We start from the raw sequence: 16,749 nt of genomic DNA, 5'->3' as shown, positions 1-16,749 counted from the left end.
TAAAAAACACATAGGCAAGCAAAAGCTCAAAGTCAAGGGATGGAGAATTATACTCCACTGCTATACCAAAGGTCTCTCCTATGGGGGAAATGAATGAAATAAATAATTCTTGAATTTTTAAGAATTAACAAAAAAACATCAGGGTGTTAATACAGCAATAGTAAGTCTTGTGAAACATTTGTTTCAGGTGCATTTACACCTGGATTATTACAGTGGTCCCTTAACAGGGATGCCTGCCTAGTTTTGCTCTTACCTCCTGCAGTCTGTAGTCAACATAGTCCACTAAAGGGAACCCTAGGAAAGTCACTTTTCTTCTCAAAACCCTTCAGTTGCTTCCCACATAGGTACCCTTGGTGCTCCTCAAACTCACCTGGGTATGTTCCTACCTCAGGGTCTTTTTGCTTGCTATTTCCTTACTCACTCACTAGTCAGAGACTGAGGTCTTACTGAATTACTTGATATAACACTGCAACCACCACCAAACCAGTTTTGATCCTTCTTCCTTGCTTTAGTAAGCATGAAGTAACAAATAATTTTTATATTTAAATTGTCTGTATGTCTTTGCCATGGGAGGGCTGGTTCTCTAGTGTCATTGTTCCCTGCTGTATTCCCAGTGTTGACATAGTAGAAATTCAGATTTTTGTTGGTTGATTGCACCAGTTAACAATGGATTTTTCTTATAGAATAAGAACATGGAGGCAAGTGGTCCTAAGGTTGGTTCAGGAGCTCATCATGCCTTCAGGGAGCCAAGCTCTTTCCATCTTTTAACCCTCAAAGTTCAGTGTGTCAAGATGTCTCTTCTCATCAGGATGGCTGTCCTTTCCTCCACAACTTGAAAAAAACAGGTAGGATAGGCAGAAGCTCTCCTGAAGCATCTCTTGCTGGCATTATAGGAAAGCCTTTCCTGGAGGCCTTAGCAGTCTACCCTTACTGGCCATAACTGGATTAGCCACCTATCTGTAAATCAACTTTTAGCAAACAGAAATGGGACTCCCATACCTGTTTTAGAATAGCCATCATGATTTCTCTCCTAGAACAGGACACAATCAGAGTTCTGCTGCTAAGGAAAGAAGAGTAGGAAGGACCACCCATAGCAGGTTTCCATGCGATATGGGCGTGGCTGCTGGAGGATTCTAATAGCTTCTCTTAGGCCATGGCTCAGAAGTACCATCACAACTTTTGTACTCCGAAAGTCAGCAATCAGGTTGCACTGAAATTCTTATAAGATGCAGACAATCCTACAGAAGCCTCATTCTGTTCCCAGAGCTCAGCCACTTCACAGTTCATTCACCCATCTCCATTCCTTTCCCCATCAGCCCAACACACTCAGTGGGAATAGAACTAGCCTCTCAATGTTTCACCTCCCCAAAGCTCTTCTACCAGAAGAAGGCAGCTCCTTTCACACTATCCTACTGCCCCCAAGACACAAACAAAAGAGAGTTTGCCTCTAATTCAAGGGACTTACCTTCCTTAAGAAAAGAGACTGACAAAACCAGAAACTTTTTCCATTTTTTTTTGAAAACTAAACAAAATTAAAAATAAAAAACTATTTATTTTTGAATAGATAATACATGTACATAGTACGATATTCAAAAGGTACAAAAGGTATACAGTGAAAAATCATTCTTGCCCCTCTTCCCAGAAGCAACCAAGGCTGTCAGGTTGCTGTGTAACCTCCCAGAGATTCTAGGCATATGCAAGTAGACCTGTGTCAAAGACATATACACACACATACCTACATCTACTGACATACTTTTTCTCCATTCCAAACATTAGTATCCATGTGCTTCCTTTTCTAGCCCCACCCTCCCACTTAACCATGTATCCTAAAGATCATTCCATGGTGGTACACACAGAGCAGCTCTGTTCTTTTAAATTTCTGCAGACTGCTTCATCATAGGGACTGACTATAATTTATTTTACCATCAATGATAACTTTCTACTTTTTGCAATTATAAACAATGCTTTAATAAAAACCCTTATAAGTAGGAAAAAAATTCTTAGATGTGGTATTCTTGGTTCTAAAGGCTGTGTACTTGCATTTATGATATTGTCCAATTGTGCTCCATGGAGGCTGTATATCCATAATTCTGCCAACACTGTGCCAAACCACAGGTTTACAGCACTGTCCCACTTCTTGGTTTCCTATGACTGCAACATTTCTATCAGTTAAGTTACCTTGAGATTCAAGGAGCATGTAAAGCCAAAACATACTTATGATCTTATCTGACATTAATGTGCTCCCTTTCTGTCTTTCCCCCCTATACTGGGAGGAAAAAAAATTCCAAAAGGCAATTCCTTTGAAATGTTTCAAAACCCTGGCACCTTTTCCCATCCCAACCTTCAAGGTTAAAGAACAACAAACACTGAGAGAGCTTCTAAAGCTGCTAATAGAACTGTCAACCTGTTTCAAACTAAGCATAAATTAAAGGAAGGTTAACTCTAAATTTTGCCACTGTAGGGATGCAAAGCTGCAATTTGGAAAAGCTAATTTAACCAATAGGATTTCCTGGTCATCTGCCTTGAGTAAGATGGGAGGGAAACCATAGTGAGAGAGGCAAGGGCTCTGCTTAAGTTGCCCTTACACATCCCAAAGGAGAGGGCAGGCAGCAACGTGCATCAGGATATCAGGGGATGGGCAGAACGTGATCAGAGCTGGCGGCGAATGTTACATGGATTCATACATGTATGTGGCAGTCAGGAAAGCCACCTGCCCAAGATCTTAGAGGGAACAGAGCTCCAGGCACAGGAAACAGCAGGGAAACATTCAAGGAGGGTGTGAGCTTGCAGACTATCCCCTTGTTGTCAAATATGCTGCAGAGCAGGTACTAACTCTCTCTTAATGATCTCATGCAACATCCTTACTGTAAGAAGAGGGGACTACTTTTTATGTGTCATTTTCAGCTTACCATCACATGCTGTAAGAAGGTATTCTCTATGTGTAAAAAAGGAGAGGGCATGGGGGACTCTAAGGTGCATCAAACAAGGCACTTCCCCAGGGAGGAAGAAAAGACAAGGGAAGATGGGGACAGACAATGGCATCATGCTGGTGGGCCCTTCATTGTACTGCTCTGTATTAAGATGTTCCTTTGCCTTGTGGCCACAAGCACTTCCTTAGTGTTTTTCCTCATAGCAAGTTTCAATCCAACCACCTGCACTTCACAAGGGATTCAGACTTAGCCAAAGTAAATGTTAGAAGTTATTGCTAGAATGCCTGGTTCCCTCTTAAATTGGGCAACTGTCATAGAGGAGACAGGAGAGTACCATAAGAGGTGACAGTAATCTAGGTGGCGAAGGCTGCAGGTCAGACCAACTGTCTGAGGTGCACTTTTAGGCAGGTCTGCTTTTATTACTAGACTTAACTACCCTGAGGCCCTTAGGAATGGCATCTTGTGAGGTAGTAAGAGGGCTGTTTCTGCACAAGGTTTAAGGGCTACAGTGTAGTTCAGAAGTGCTTCCCCAGGCCAGGGAGGGAAAGACCACTGAACTTCACCAGTGTTCCTGCCTTCTGGTCCCAACGTCCAAGTCAGCAAATCAGTAGATCTGGTAGCAGGGTCCCCATCGTCCTCCAGTCTATGAACCAGAACTCTGTCAAAGCCAGGTCGGACTCTAACAAGAATTTGGGTCGCATAAACTCTGTTAAAAGTAAACAACCCTCTCATGTGGCTGTTTGTTAACACACTGCACCTGTCTCTAGTGGTGCTGGATGATCCTAGTTGTTCATGAGCCCTGAATGCAGGCCCAACAAAAACAGAAGATCACTGTGTCTTCTTCAGATACCTCATGAGCATCCAGTCCTGTCCTGCTCACAGCAGCTCTGATTTTGGTCTAAACCAGAGAATGCCCATGTACTTCACGCGAAGCACATGAACCCAGAAGCTGGCCAAGAATCCAGACTTACAGAGGACAGCCAGCCCTGTAACCAAGCTCATGGCTCTGAACTGTCTGTTTCCTGAGTAAACCGGGTTTCTCTTGAAACACGTGTTTTAAAAAGTCACTTAGAGCTGTTTCCCCAGGGAAGGAGGAATAGGGAAGACCATGGGCTGACTTAGAACACACTTCTGGCACTTTGTCTGGGCAGGGAAAGATGTGGCATGGCCACCCACCCCCAGTGACTTCCAAATGACCAGAGGTCCCAGGGCATTCCTCAGCCTGCTAGGCCTGACTGCACAGCTAACCTAATGTCCTAATTCCCCACAAAGGCACCACTCACACTGCAGGTTGTTTGCATCAAAACAGAATTCTCAAGACTGGCTTCTGAAGTCTAATGCAAAGTGCATTCAAGTAATAGAGACTAATCTATCATCTTTATTGGGCTTTGTGGATTAAAAACAAAGGAAAAGGTATCTCTCTGCACCAAAACCAAATGAAACTCCTGAGTCCCAAATAAAGGTCTTCACTTTCAAAAAAGAATTATGATTGTTATGCCATATTTCCTTCCAACAAATGAACTCCACTAACCCCAGAACAGCACCTGCTCTTGCCTCCCTGTACTTGTGGTCAAATTCAATCTACCTGCTCACAATGTTCAGATAGCCAGGGGTTGATTTACAGACTTCTTCATGAGGTAACAGATGTTTCTCTGACTTTGAAAGAACTTAAAACAGCCAAAGTGCTGCCCCTTCTACCTTCAAAGTGCCACTTGGATTTTTATTTTTTACAATGACCTGCTTCACAGCCAGTGGAATCTGTGCTGGCACAGGAGAGCCACCTCAGATGCCATTATCCTGCACAGCTCATCAAGCAGGCCTACTGGCCTTGGTGCAGAAACCAATGGTGCTGTTAAGCCAGCATGGGTTTTTAAGTTTGTATACCTCAGCCCCACTTAATCACATACATTAGAGAACTAAAAATAGACAATGTTTCTGTGATTGTGCTGAATGCTCCACTTGCTGACATGTTCAAGCTTGCAATGGTGCAAACCTGCTGGCTGAACCATGTTTGTGTGCAAGGTTTATGTAGAATGAGGTGCAAACTTCACACTGGAATTTACTGACTATGACTGAGAGGCAAGGCTCCTGAAATCCAAGGCAGGAGATCTGGGTTTGCTCTGGACTGCTCATTTCCAGAGGATAAAGCCAGCCCTTCAAGGATCTCCAAAGTTTGATTCCAGCTCATTTTTCCAGCCTGTTTTCTCAAGTCTCCTGCAGGGACCACCTTGCCTCCCCTTACCCTTCTGTGTGCCCTGTACTGTCTCCCACCCTCTTGAGTTTCTAATCACAGTATATCTTCACCTAAAGTAGCCTTCCTGCTTATCTCTGCTTAACATTCTAATCCTCTTTCAGATCTAGCCCAAATGCTGCCTCCTCCATCTCTGCACACTCCCATTCTTCCTCTGCCCTGTAGCACCTGCTATCTCCCACTTTGCTGCTCTGACAGCAATGAGAAGTGTGCATATCTATCTCCTTGCTCACTCACAGTGTGACCTTCTCTATAGTGTAGGAATATGGAATGTGCTTTCAATGAGAGGGGTGCAAAGACCCATCCATGTGTTGCCCATGATTCAAATGACAATTGGGACTTGGAAAGGAGTAATTCTTATTGACACATTCTCCATATGAGACCCAATTTTGATTGTTTTTGGTGAAATGAACTTGTGTAGTATGTACAGATTAAACCAATTGACACTGAACTTTTCCTTTAGTTGCTTTCTATGCCATCCAAGCCTTCAGGCTGCACCTTGAGGAGCCATGGACACAAGGCACCATGGCAGATGAAGGGCTCAAGTAACCAACACTCCCATGGGCTCATCAATTACCCAACAGCCTTCTATTTACTGAAAAATCTCAGACAGCCAAACTGTGGGAATGGGCTATAACTGCTCCCACTGGCCATTTACTGAATGCCTGATGAATAGGGAGTATGTTTTACATTTCGATGAATCTTCCTTATGGCTTATTTCTCAGTGGTTGCTCAATTAATACTTGCTGAACAAAAGAATTCTTCTTTATTCAGAGAGTCCATACAAATACAGGTACTGTTCTCCAGCAATGTTACTAGAGATGTAACAGTTGAATGGACATAGAGAATGAGTACTGCCCATGTTTCTTCATAGGATGATGGGTATTATCCAAGCCACAGTTCACACTGACCATCAACAACAGCCAACAGAGATGAAATGGAAGCAAATAGGAGAAAGAAAACATCCAGGGAGTTGAAATTAATACACCTGCATCTCTCTACTGTCACTTTCAGAACCATTTCATGATCTTGTTGTTGATATAGGGTGTTAAAAAGAAATCAATGACATACAAAAGTGGCTGGGAACATTCAAGAGGCCTTCGCTTTCACCTTGGACAGCAGCACCTCGTTCTTTCGGCCCTCCTGGAAAGGCAAAGAGAGAGCAGAGAAAGGTGGTGACTACATCAGCACCCACATGATCTCATTGTCCTCCCCTCCTCCAGTCCTTCAGGAGCTGCCTTCTGACAACTGTACCAGTTCTTAGCATGAGAACACCCGCCCAGTAGAGCTCCCTGGTGACCTATTGGCAGGCCAAACAAAACAGATGTAATGATGTTCAGTTTCTGTCCTTCCAGACTGAAGACATAATGGGAGAACCAGGCATTGTCATTCTAAAAGACCATGAACTTTCTAAAATCTGCAGAAAGCAGATACTCATCTGCTAGTCTGGGCCTATTAGGGTGAGAGGTGGGAAGGGGCCTTGGAAACAGCACCCTGAGGAGTGAGAAAGGCAGCCTTCATGTATACAGCAGGAAAAACACTTTGAGATCTTCTTGTTCTAACAGTTAAGGCTAGGAATATTCTCTGCTTTAAGAAAAAATTCACAGAAAAATTCATATAAAAGGGTTATTTAGGTTTCTTTCTAGAAGAAAAGGGAAAACATCGTATTGCTCCTATCTCTCTCTTTCCTGAACACCATATCCAGCCCACTGTGTACCCAGTGCAGTACTTAGTGAGCTCAGCTTACTCAAGACTATGTCCCCAAAGTATAATGTAGGGTTTGTATTTAGTGCCATTCTAGAATTTAAATGTTAGTTCATGGTCTTGTGAGCAACACAATTAATACAATACTGTGATTTAGGTGATTTCAGAGTATGTTTTGTTTCCTGACAGATGTGTAATTAATACTCTTTTAGAGTAAGAGAGTCAATGAGATGTTAGAGAAAACCCAATGTGTCTAATCAAAAGGGTGCTAATATTAGAGGAGGCTGGAAATCAGGATGAGGGCATGGCTTGGTGCCTAAATAGTGCGACAGGGGCATCAGTGGTAGTAATATGGAGTAAACCAAACCCAACAGAGGAAACTGCTAAGGTGACAAAAGACCATGTTCTAGACAACAACACTGTGCTTTGCATGAAGAACCATTACTGTCCAGCATAGGTGCTATGAACTGAGTATGGTAAGAATTGAGAAAGCTGGAGTAGAAGGCCAAACAGGTGGGGAGAGGCATGTAAGGGTGGCAGAACAAAGAGGATTCTTGGAGAAGATTCCACCCTGGAATGAGTCTGACTTTTCACGCTCTGTCACAAATGAGAGCTCATCTGGAACTACAATGTATAAAACAGAAAATAGTGGAATTATTCGGATTGAAGGTATGAGATGAAGACTGGAGGTGGCCAGCAAGCCTCTATCACCATTTCTTCAACACCTGTGGTGGCCCCAAATTATCTCAGAATAGCTTGTGGGAGAAAAATTTAAGGGTCTGCAATGCTGACATGTAGTTGCCAATTTAAAAGTTTTGCCAAATAAAATGTTAAAAGCAGGCTAAGCATGGTGGTTCACAGCTATAACCCCAGCTAGGTGGGAGGCAGAGATGGGAGGGTGGCAACACGAAGTCAGCCTGAGCAAAAAGCACAAGACCCTAACTGAAAAATAAATTAAAGCAAAAAGTACTAAGGGTGTAGCTAAGTGTAGAGTGCTTGCTTAGCAAGCACAAGGTCTAAATTCAATCTCCAGTACCATTATTTAAAAAAAAAAAGTTAAAAACAACAAAAGACTATAATAACTGCTACTTTATAAAAGAAGGCAATTTTTAACATCAAAAAACCAAAACAAAACCCTAAAACCCCCAAGAGGACATTCTTTTTGAAAAGGTAAAATATATCTAAATGAAATATGTAAGAACATATTACATTTCCCTCCCTTTTGACTTATGTTGAACTAAAGAAAACTCAGGCACAGGCAAGCAGTTGTTGTTGGAACCTTGGTCTCCAGTATTTAACAGTACCTGTGTAGATGAGATGTTGTATTAAAATACCACTGAAGGAATCATTTCCTTCTGAGGTCATCCTAAGAACCTCAGTCCTGACAGCCTGCAGTGCAGAAATGAGCTTTTCCATTCTACTTTTATTGGCTTTGATTCTGACAGCTTATACTCTGCACCTTATTTGCCTATTGTTTCTACACTGTCAAAAGGACAGTGTTGGCATGTCAAAGCAACATTTGAAATGTAATTCTTCTCTTTGTGATTTATTTGGATTAAGAGGAAGAAAGAGCTATAGGGGAGCAATGGGGTCCTGTTTATTTCCAGCCAGCTCCCTCACTGGTCCTACTGAAACCAGCTCAACCTCTGCCAGCCACAAAGGTTGCATTGCTGGGAGCTCTCCAGGTACCTCAGGGATACTCCCTGGCTGAAGCCCTCTTGTTCTTCTCATGGCCAAATCCTGCTCAGCCTGTGGGGCCTTTCCCTGACTCGTCTGCACTGGTCTCCTCACGTAGCAAAATTTGAAATATCTTATTTGTTATTTCTCATTCAATAGGGCTGTCTGTTTTCTATTTGTGGCTTTTCAACTGTCTCCTCCATGATACAAGTTCCTTGAGGACAGGAACCAGATCTGTTTTACAACCTCATTTATTATGCCCAGGGGCACAGTAGGAGCTGAGAGAATAATTAAAATGAGATTTGTTGAAATGTTGTGGGTTGTGGCTCCTGGAAGTTAAATCACAAAGAAGGGAAAATGACAAGAAGAGAGGGAAAGATGGGGAAGGAAGACAGAAAGTCTTCAAAAATAAATACAAAAATTACTTGTATAGAAGATGACATTTCTTATCTTGTAGATGGAATACCAAGATACGGCCTACCTTTAACTCTCCTATCTTTTCAGCGGCCTTGCACTCACCCAAAGCACATGGATTCAGATTAAGAAGGGAGAGGAACTCCTGGAAACAAAGCTACTGACACCATGGCAAGTGAAAAATGCAGGCTCCTTTTTGAAAAACATATTGAAAAAAGGGCACTTTACTTTCTAGAACAATGCAGAGGAACCCTGTCCAAATGCAGGGAGAAAAACAGGGTGGGCATCAGCAGGAGCTGATGTTTTCTCTTTTTTTCTTGCTTGCGCTCTTAAATAGGACCCACTGAACCCTCCACAGAGGATGCTGGGGCTTGGGAGAATTGGGACATTGCCACAGTGTACAACTGCTAAGTGGTAAAGACAGGATTTGAATCCAAGCCTGCCACACTATTAACATTCTCTCTTTTCCCATGTGCATGCTCGGGGTCTCTCCTTATCCTGAGATGGGCAGGAGGAAAGACTGTATGAATTTCTAAGCAACACTGTTTCCATGTGGAACTTGATGTGGGTTGATGGAAGCATTTTATTTGTGAATTTAACATGCTTTTTAAATGCTAGGAAAAAAGACGTGATAACTCTCAGAAATTTAATTAGAGCCTCAAGATTGGCCACAGAACAATGCAACCTGGATGCCACACAGCCAACATACCATTTCCTATCAGAGACAAGAAGAGAATGGAAAAACCATTTTTTTAAAGGCTCATCCTGAGGTGAACACAAATTTCAATGGAGCCATAATATGCTACCCTAACTTCCTCTTACCTCTTTGAACTCTTTCACAGTTTTAAAGTATAGCCTCTGCTTTTCTAACAGTTCCAAGTACTGGTCATTCAACTGGTCTCTTCTCATTTTGTTCTCTTGTTTCTTCTTTTCCATCTGTTGAAAACATTTGAAAAGTGCTGAGTGATGAAAGGCATTGTGACAAAGGCTGCTGGCAATCTCTAACAGATGATTATCATTAACATTTCCATGAGTTTCTTTTCTTCATGTAACTTTTGAGGTTGGCTTATTTATTTATACGTATGATATTACATGTAGGCTCTATAATTTATTACATGTTTTTATTACTATAAACAATTTCACAGTAAACAGGTTGGTGTTTCTCAACAGGGACTACTTTGTTCCTGGGAGACATCTGGCAATGCCTGTAAGCACAGTGCTAAGCACAGGATATTCCCATACAAAGAATTATCTGGCCCACAATGTTAACTGTGTTGAGGTTGAGAAACCCCGATGTATACTGTATAATAAAACTGCATATTGTCTTTTCATTTAATATAGAGATTTAAATCCTATAACCTTTCTACAATTATTTTAAAAACTATACAATATTCTAGATCATTGGTTACTTACACATCTCTCTACCGGTAGACAATATTGGTTGTTTCCAGGATTTTGATTTCATACTAAGCGTCTAGACTTTGATTTTAAAAGACTTTTCTATGGTAGCCAAAAGCTTATTTATTCAATAAATACTGGCTAAACACTTCCAGAGCCCCTAAAGGCAGCAGTGCACAAGGCAAGCCACTGTCCTAACAGTGCACAATCTTTGGTATCAACCAAACAAGCATATGACAGACAAATATCCAAGTTCCCAAAAGCATCAGCACTTTAAAGAAAATAAATCTGGGTTAGAGATGAGGGATAGGGGCACATGGTCTCTTCAGACTTAAAGGCCAGGGACTGAGTAGTGGCATCTGAGCTGGCAATAGTATGTGCTGAATTTTTCTGAAGATAAACTCAGAGCATCAGCCAGCAGGATGCAAGAACAGAAGGAGTTAAGGTATAGACCAGCTGCTTGTTGAGTGAAATCATGAGTGATGTTGTGCCCTTGCTTCACTGATGCCAGAACATGATTTTGGAAGGGAAGTTAGTAAATACAAGTCATAGGTGAATGGGCTACACTCTCCACACTAAGGGCCTCTGTTGGCCTCAAAGGTAAAATGTAGCCTGGACCCTTAATACCTACCCCAAAATCATTCAGAGGGCCCAGCCCACAAAAGGACTTATTTCCCTGGTCTAATTCTGACTTTCTATCCAATCCCAAGTCATTGTGCCTGCCTCCTTCTACAGGTCTACACATGCCACTTGTGCACCTGTGATAGGTCTCAAGTGTGGTAACCTGCATTGTGCCCAGATCTTCTGGAAGTGGGCAATCGCCTCTGGGGCACAGGCCAGTGTTTTCCCACACTCAGAGTGCTGGTCCCAGCCCTGCTCCCATCTGTCAGACCACCTGATGCTGCCTGCCTACCTAGCAGCAGCACCGGCTGGGGAGGGCCTGACAGCTCCCTTTCTCTTACTTAGCACAGTAGGCAGTGCTAATCCAGGCCTCTCCTGTCTGCTCAGTACTTTGGCAAAAAAAAAACAAGGCACGACCAATTATGTTCCAGTGATGGAGATAATGCACTTGAATTCAATTATGAATGTACCTAGGACCCACTATGGGAAGTAGGTGGCAATGTAGAAAAGATATGAGCTTGAGGCCAGAAAGGCTCAGGTTCAAATCCTAGCTCTACCACTCACTGTGGATCATGGACAGGTCATTTACTATTTCTGAATGACAGGTTCCCCTTAGTTGAAAAATAAGGAAAATATCACCTAGATAATTGATTTGGTTATAAGGAACATGTAGTATAAACATTAAATGTTGCTTCTTAATGCACCAGAATGCATGAAAGGGGAAGAGTCCCTCTCACTCTTAGAATCAGGAGCTCTCAGCTCTGAGTTTCATTTTTGTATTCTCCTCAGCACTCTCTTCTTGCCTACTCATCAGACCACTCCTATTCCTTCCTCATTGCCTCCACCTCCTCACAACCAGGACAGGAACTCCAGAGCATTACTGCTGAGCATTGCTCACAGCATTCCAGAAATGTTACCTCCTTTGGTAAGGTCAAAATACCTACTAAAGTGATTCGCTCTTTACTCAGAAGCCCTTGGATCCTTTATCACATCTACCCAATTCTGGTCTATCATCATGTGACACCCTAGACCCACAAGAGTCTGAGGAATCTGTCCTCTGGGAGAACAGAGACTTATCTGCCATATCAATACAAGTAAAACCCATCATGGCACATTACAGGGAGGGCTGTGGACTTTCAAAATAAGCAAACACGACAAAACACATGCATTCAACCACACAGTTGATTTCACTCAGGGTGCCAATCTATATTCAACCCCTTTCTGGAACCCTCTGGTTTTAGAGTCCATTAATGAATTCATTCATTCAACAAATACTTCCTGAGTGTACACCATGGGTCAAGCACCTTATTAGTCACTGAAGACACAGACCTCAGCAAGCCCACTCTGCCCTGTGCCCCCATGAACTACAGGCCCTCACCATCCAGTATATAGCAGTTCCCTTCACTGGCCAACACTGAGGTGCTAACAGCAAGCTGCCTAGGGGAGTGGAGACAAAGCAGGAATGCAGCTTCCAGAAAAAAGGAAGGGGAAGCCAAAGGAAGAAATCCTTGCTGTCCTTACTGTGAGCAAGGGTTGCTCCCTGAGGAGAAGTAGGGCAAGGTGGAAAGTTGTCACATACAGCTAGGTTCCTCTACCTTACACCCTGATTATGGAGAGAGGCTCCCTCATTCTATCCTGCCCCGGGTGAGCATCTAGCAGGTGCTGACTTACATTTGCTATCATTTTATGTCACCAAATAGTGAGAGAAATCATGCTTCTCACTAGTGATACTTTGGTGTTTTGCTCCTTTGACATTACTTCAGTGAGGTAATTGAAAGAGATTAGTGATATTTTTCTACAGCAAAAGGGCTGTGGAGCACTTTTACCCTTGGCTCATCCTTGGGAGATAACATTACAGACAGTTTACTGTGTGTCTTTTGCATGTGATTTTTGTATAACACTATGACCTACAGGCAATTCGTTCTTTCACTGCTCATATTTTGAATACACTCAAAGGAGCACTTTGCCCCAAGATTGTGAGAAGAAATGCTTAGAGTCATCATAAGATTTTACTTCCAAGTCTCAGGACCACTCTGGTATGATTATCTTTTTTACATAGGACCAAAGAGAAGAGGTATTTGGAAGTGCTATATAGGATTCATCTGAAAATTCATCAGGAAACCACAGCTGGGAGTCTGTCCTTGGCTCAAGTCATCAGCAAGTTCCCCTTTCACTTGATAAAGCAGGCCCATGGGCAGGGACAACCCACACTGTGCTGGACTAAGTATTACTCTGCAAAGCTCTCTGGCAGCTCTCACACCCCTTTCTGGTTCCACTCTGATCTTTTTTGACTTTCCAGGTTCAATTTCCCTTCACTTTAGCAGAAATCAGATCAGCAATTACTTTCCTTTTTTATAGGTGGTTCTTAAAAACTAACATGCTTTCAAGAACCTACAACTCACTAGGAATAAATCCCTTTAATGGCAGAATGTCAGGAAGTGGATGGGCAAGAGAGGAAGCCTGCTGGGGAAAGGCAGTTTTCTTATCTGTAAAGTAGGAGTAACACCACTCACTTGAGGCCCTTAGGAGGATCAGCACAGTGTTTGGCACACATGAATGTTAAATACCTGGGAGCCACTACTCAGGGCAGTCTTTGAACCGGGGGTGCAGGCAGCCATGAGGCAGGTCTTGCCTGTGAAGAGTGGATCCAGCCCCCTGCCCAGATGGAACAGAGATGTTCCCATGCTTGAGAAATTTGAACCATGATTCCAGAAAGAGTCAACCAATCAGTAATGTCCACTAAAATGGAGACAGTTAATCAAAAGTGGCCTAACCTGAGGTATAAAACTTACTCTAAGCCCTGCCTCAGTATGCAAGACTCCTTTGTGTGCTACACACCATTTGTCTCTTCTTTTACTGGCGTTCTAACATAGCTTTGCTTTCTCCCACTCGGTAACTTCTTTTACCAACCTGTGGCTTCCCTAATCCCACTGCCCAATGCACAGTCATGTACCTGGAGGCAAGCCCTGTGCAAGGAATGTGGTCAGGATAGAGAGCACACTCCCAAGACCTCCCCAAAAGAATCTAAGTCATTACACAAAAAAAGACCAGCTGACCTTCATCCTGCTTTGCTTAATTCCTTCCACGATCTGTTCCATCTGCCGTAAAAACTGGTCCCGGGCAGCAGGGGAGGCCATGGCTCTAAAACAGAAATTAGCAGAGGTATGACCAGCACACAGGACTGCAAGAAAGGCAGGCAGCAGCGGGGTGGGGGATGGTAAGGGAGACTCCAAGGAGTCATCCCTGTACCCAGATTGTGTCCCAAGAAGCAACATGGCCTTTGCAAGGTACAATGGACCCATTGGGTCACCTGGGATCCAGGCAGTTAGGATTTTAAACCTCTAAGAAAGGCAGGAAAGTAAGCCTGTTCTAGTAACTGAATATTAATCTTTTATTTCACACTCTTCCTACAACTTTCCTAACTAATCTGTAGTTTCTTAATGAAATAAAAGGTGACTAAAAATAACAAAACTATTAATTATCCTGAATTACAAAATGAACTCAATTTGGTTTTTAAAAAAATCTGAGGATTGGGAGACATTTCTCAGGATTTGTAAACGTATTCTGAGTGTTCCTAAACTGGACTGGGAAGTCTGGTTCTGTTGCTAAAAGCAGCAGATGAATGAATGGATATCCTGATATGCTAAACATTCCTCCTCACCTCTGGCTCCGCACAGGGAAGGATACCAGGAGGATCAGAGCACATACAAGGACAGGGAATCCCTTCAAAGGATGAGCTGAAAGCAGAACTCTTCACAAAGACAATCAGCTGCAGAGTCTCTCTCTCTCAGTGATCAGGAAAGGAAGATGAAGCATCATCAGTTTTAGAAAAGTCACAAGACCATAAGGCACTAGCTCAATCTGCATTTTATCAGAAATCTAGGGTTTTTCTGTTTTTGTTTTAAATCTAAAGCCTATAATTCACTAAGACCTCAGTCTTAATGTGACCCTGGTCACCAGCCAGGGGCCAGCAAAGGTTTATGCTACAGAAAGGAAGCCTGCTAACCAGGGAGCTGGCCCTGGGCTGCTAGAACAGCCTACCATGGACATGCTTGAAGGCTGGTATGAGCTGGGTAAAGGTGGCCTTGACATCCATTTTTTGAAAAAAAATTTACATCTGAACAAAGTAGTTTTGAAGTTTCACACTTAGAAGAAAAAGACTGATATGATTTAAATAATATTTTAAGGTGGGCTGGTGGAGTGGCTTAATTGGTAGAGTTCCACAAGGCTCTGAATTCAAATTTTAGTTCAGCCAAAAAAATTTAATTATTATATTGATTTTATTATCTAAATTTTAAGGTTTCTGTATGTGCTCAAGAACAAACAGTGTTTATCTGAACTTAGCAAGACAAAACTAGTATTCAAAGAGGTTACAGTAGTTAGCAAAAAATCAAATTATTTGAATGGTAACTTCCCCTAAGCTCTTCCTTGGCCTCTTTAAAATTCACTCTAACATTATTTTATTTTTGCAGGAGCTCAAAGATGGTAGGCCCATTTGTCCTTACCAGAGGGGTAAAAAGTATCAGAATCACATCTCAGCACTGAGCCTCACATGCAACTTCCTCAAACACCATGACAAGGCAAGGTAGGCTGAACACACTGTGCAGTACTGGGTTATTTACAGGTACTTACTGTGAGAAGTTCTCATGAATTGAATTAAGTAGGCTAATCTGGGGAAGTAAAACAAACAAAAACTGTAAGTAAAAGACTGAAAGATCCCATTACCTCAGCCATTGAAAGCTTGCCTTCTCTCCAGATAGTGCTTCTGAAAGTAATGCATACCTTTTTATATAAGGTAACTTATGAAAGTGAAAGAAAGCAACATGTTCTCAGTGGATTCAGGGAATCCACCTCCATCTACTTAAAGAAAACTCCTTTTTCCACGATTACCACAAGAATGTAGAAAGAGGGCTCTTAAAAGGGCCTTAAAATGCAAGCTGAGAAGTCACTAAGCTAACAAACAGGAAGGTTCTTTGGGTATGCCGCCACCACAGTACACTTCTATCTCCCCAACCACCACACTCTATTTTCAGGGCTATCAGGACTGTAGGGTCAGGTGGGGAGGAAACTAAGAACATAGTGCCTAACCCAATCCTTCCCTCAGAATGTGCTTATCAATGTGGCTCGACGCCAGGTGGCTCTCATAGCCTGTGAAGAAATGCATCCCTCATGGTCCCATTACCACTGAAACTGCCTTAGTCTCTACAGTACAGCCAGAGATACAGTCCAGGGAAGGTCTATGAGTCTGGGGTTCAGAAACCTGGGTCTTCTGTCTGGGTACCGACTCAACCTGTGGGCTCAGGACTAAGCAACTGTCTTATCTGGACTTCAGGTTTATAGAAGTCCATATACTTTCATATCTATTTCCATATATAGAAGTCCACATACATTTTCAATGTGGAAAATATATTCTTATTCATAACACTCCAAAGAGAGGGGTTTTTAAAAAACTAAAATATCGTAGGAATAAACACACTTGGAATAAAGTATATAAAATCCAAATGCAAAGTTCTACCTGTATTAATAGGATTTGGAGTCAAAAAGTACAGCACCCCTCATTCCTAATACACCTGGTTTTTAAAAAATGCAACAACTTTAAATGCTGCTGATGAGGGAAGATCAGTTAATGGGGCTCAAGGCCTTCTGAGAAGGGGTTGGTCTATCCCTAAGTTAGGGGTGGCAAGTCTTTTCCTTACCGGGTAAGAAGACACTACAGCCAGGTTGTGGGGCAGAGTCATTCCCAAGGTCTGACAC

At 42.5% G+C, this 16,749-nt stretch overlaps 1 protein-coding gene across 3 annotated transcripts in view; it reads right to left on the bottom strand.

Annotated features, from left to right (window-relative positions):
* Window positions 1-1,532: 1,532 nt before the first annotated feature.
* Ccdc93 (CCC complex scaffolding subunit CCDC93) overlaps window positions 1,533-16,749 on the bottom strand; it is a 175,226-nt gene continuing 160,009 nt past the window's right edge. For all 3 annotated transcript variants that reach the window (XM_074070571.1, XM_074070569.1, XM_074070570.1), the window contains exons 21-24: window positions 15,628-15,665; window positions 14,052-14,136; window positions 9,799-9,912; window positions 1,533-6,324 (exon numbers count right to left, since the gene is read on the bottom strand). In XM_074070571.1, the coding sequence (XP_073926672.1) occupies window positions 6,271-6,324; window positions 9,799-9,912; window positions 14,052-14,136; window positions 15,628-15,665 (291 nt within the window). In that variant the 3' untranslated portion in view covers window positions 1,533-6,270. The remainder of the gene's footprint in view (window positions 6,325-9,798; window positions 9,913-14,051; window positions 14,137-15,627; window positions 15,666-16,749) is intronic.

This window comes from Castor canadensis, chromosome 4 (assembly GCF_047511655.1).
Source record: "Castor canadensis chromosome 4, mCasCan1.hap1v2, whole genome shotgun sequence".
Lineage (NCBI taxonomy): Eukaryota > Metazoa > Chordata > Mammalia > Rodentia > Castoridae > Castor > Castor canadensis.
The sequence above is the reverse complement of the archived record's forward strand: the minus strand, read 5'-3'. Positions and strand labels throughout refer to the sequence as shown.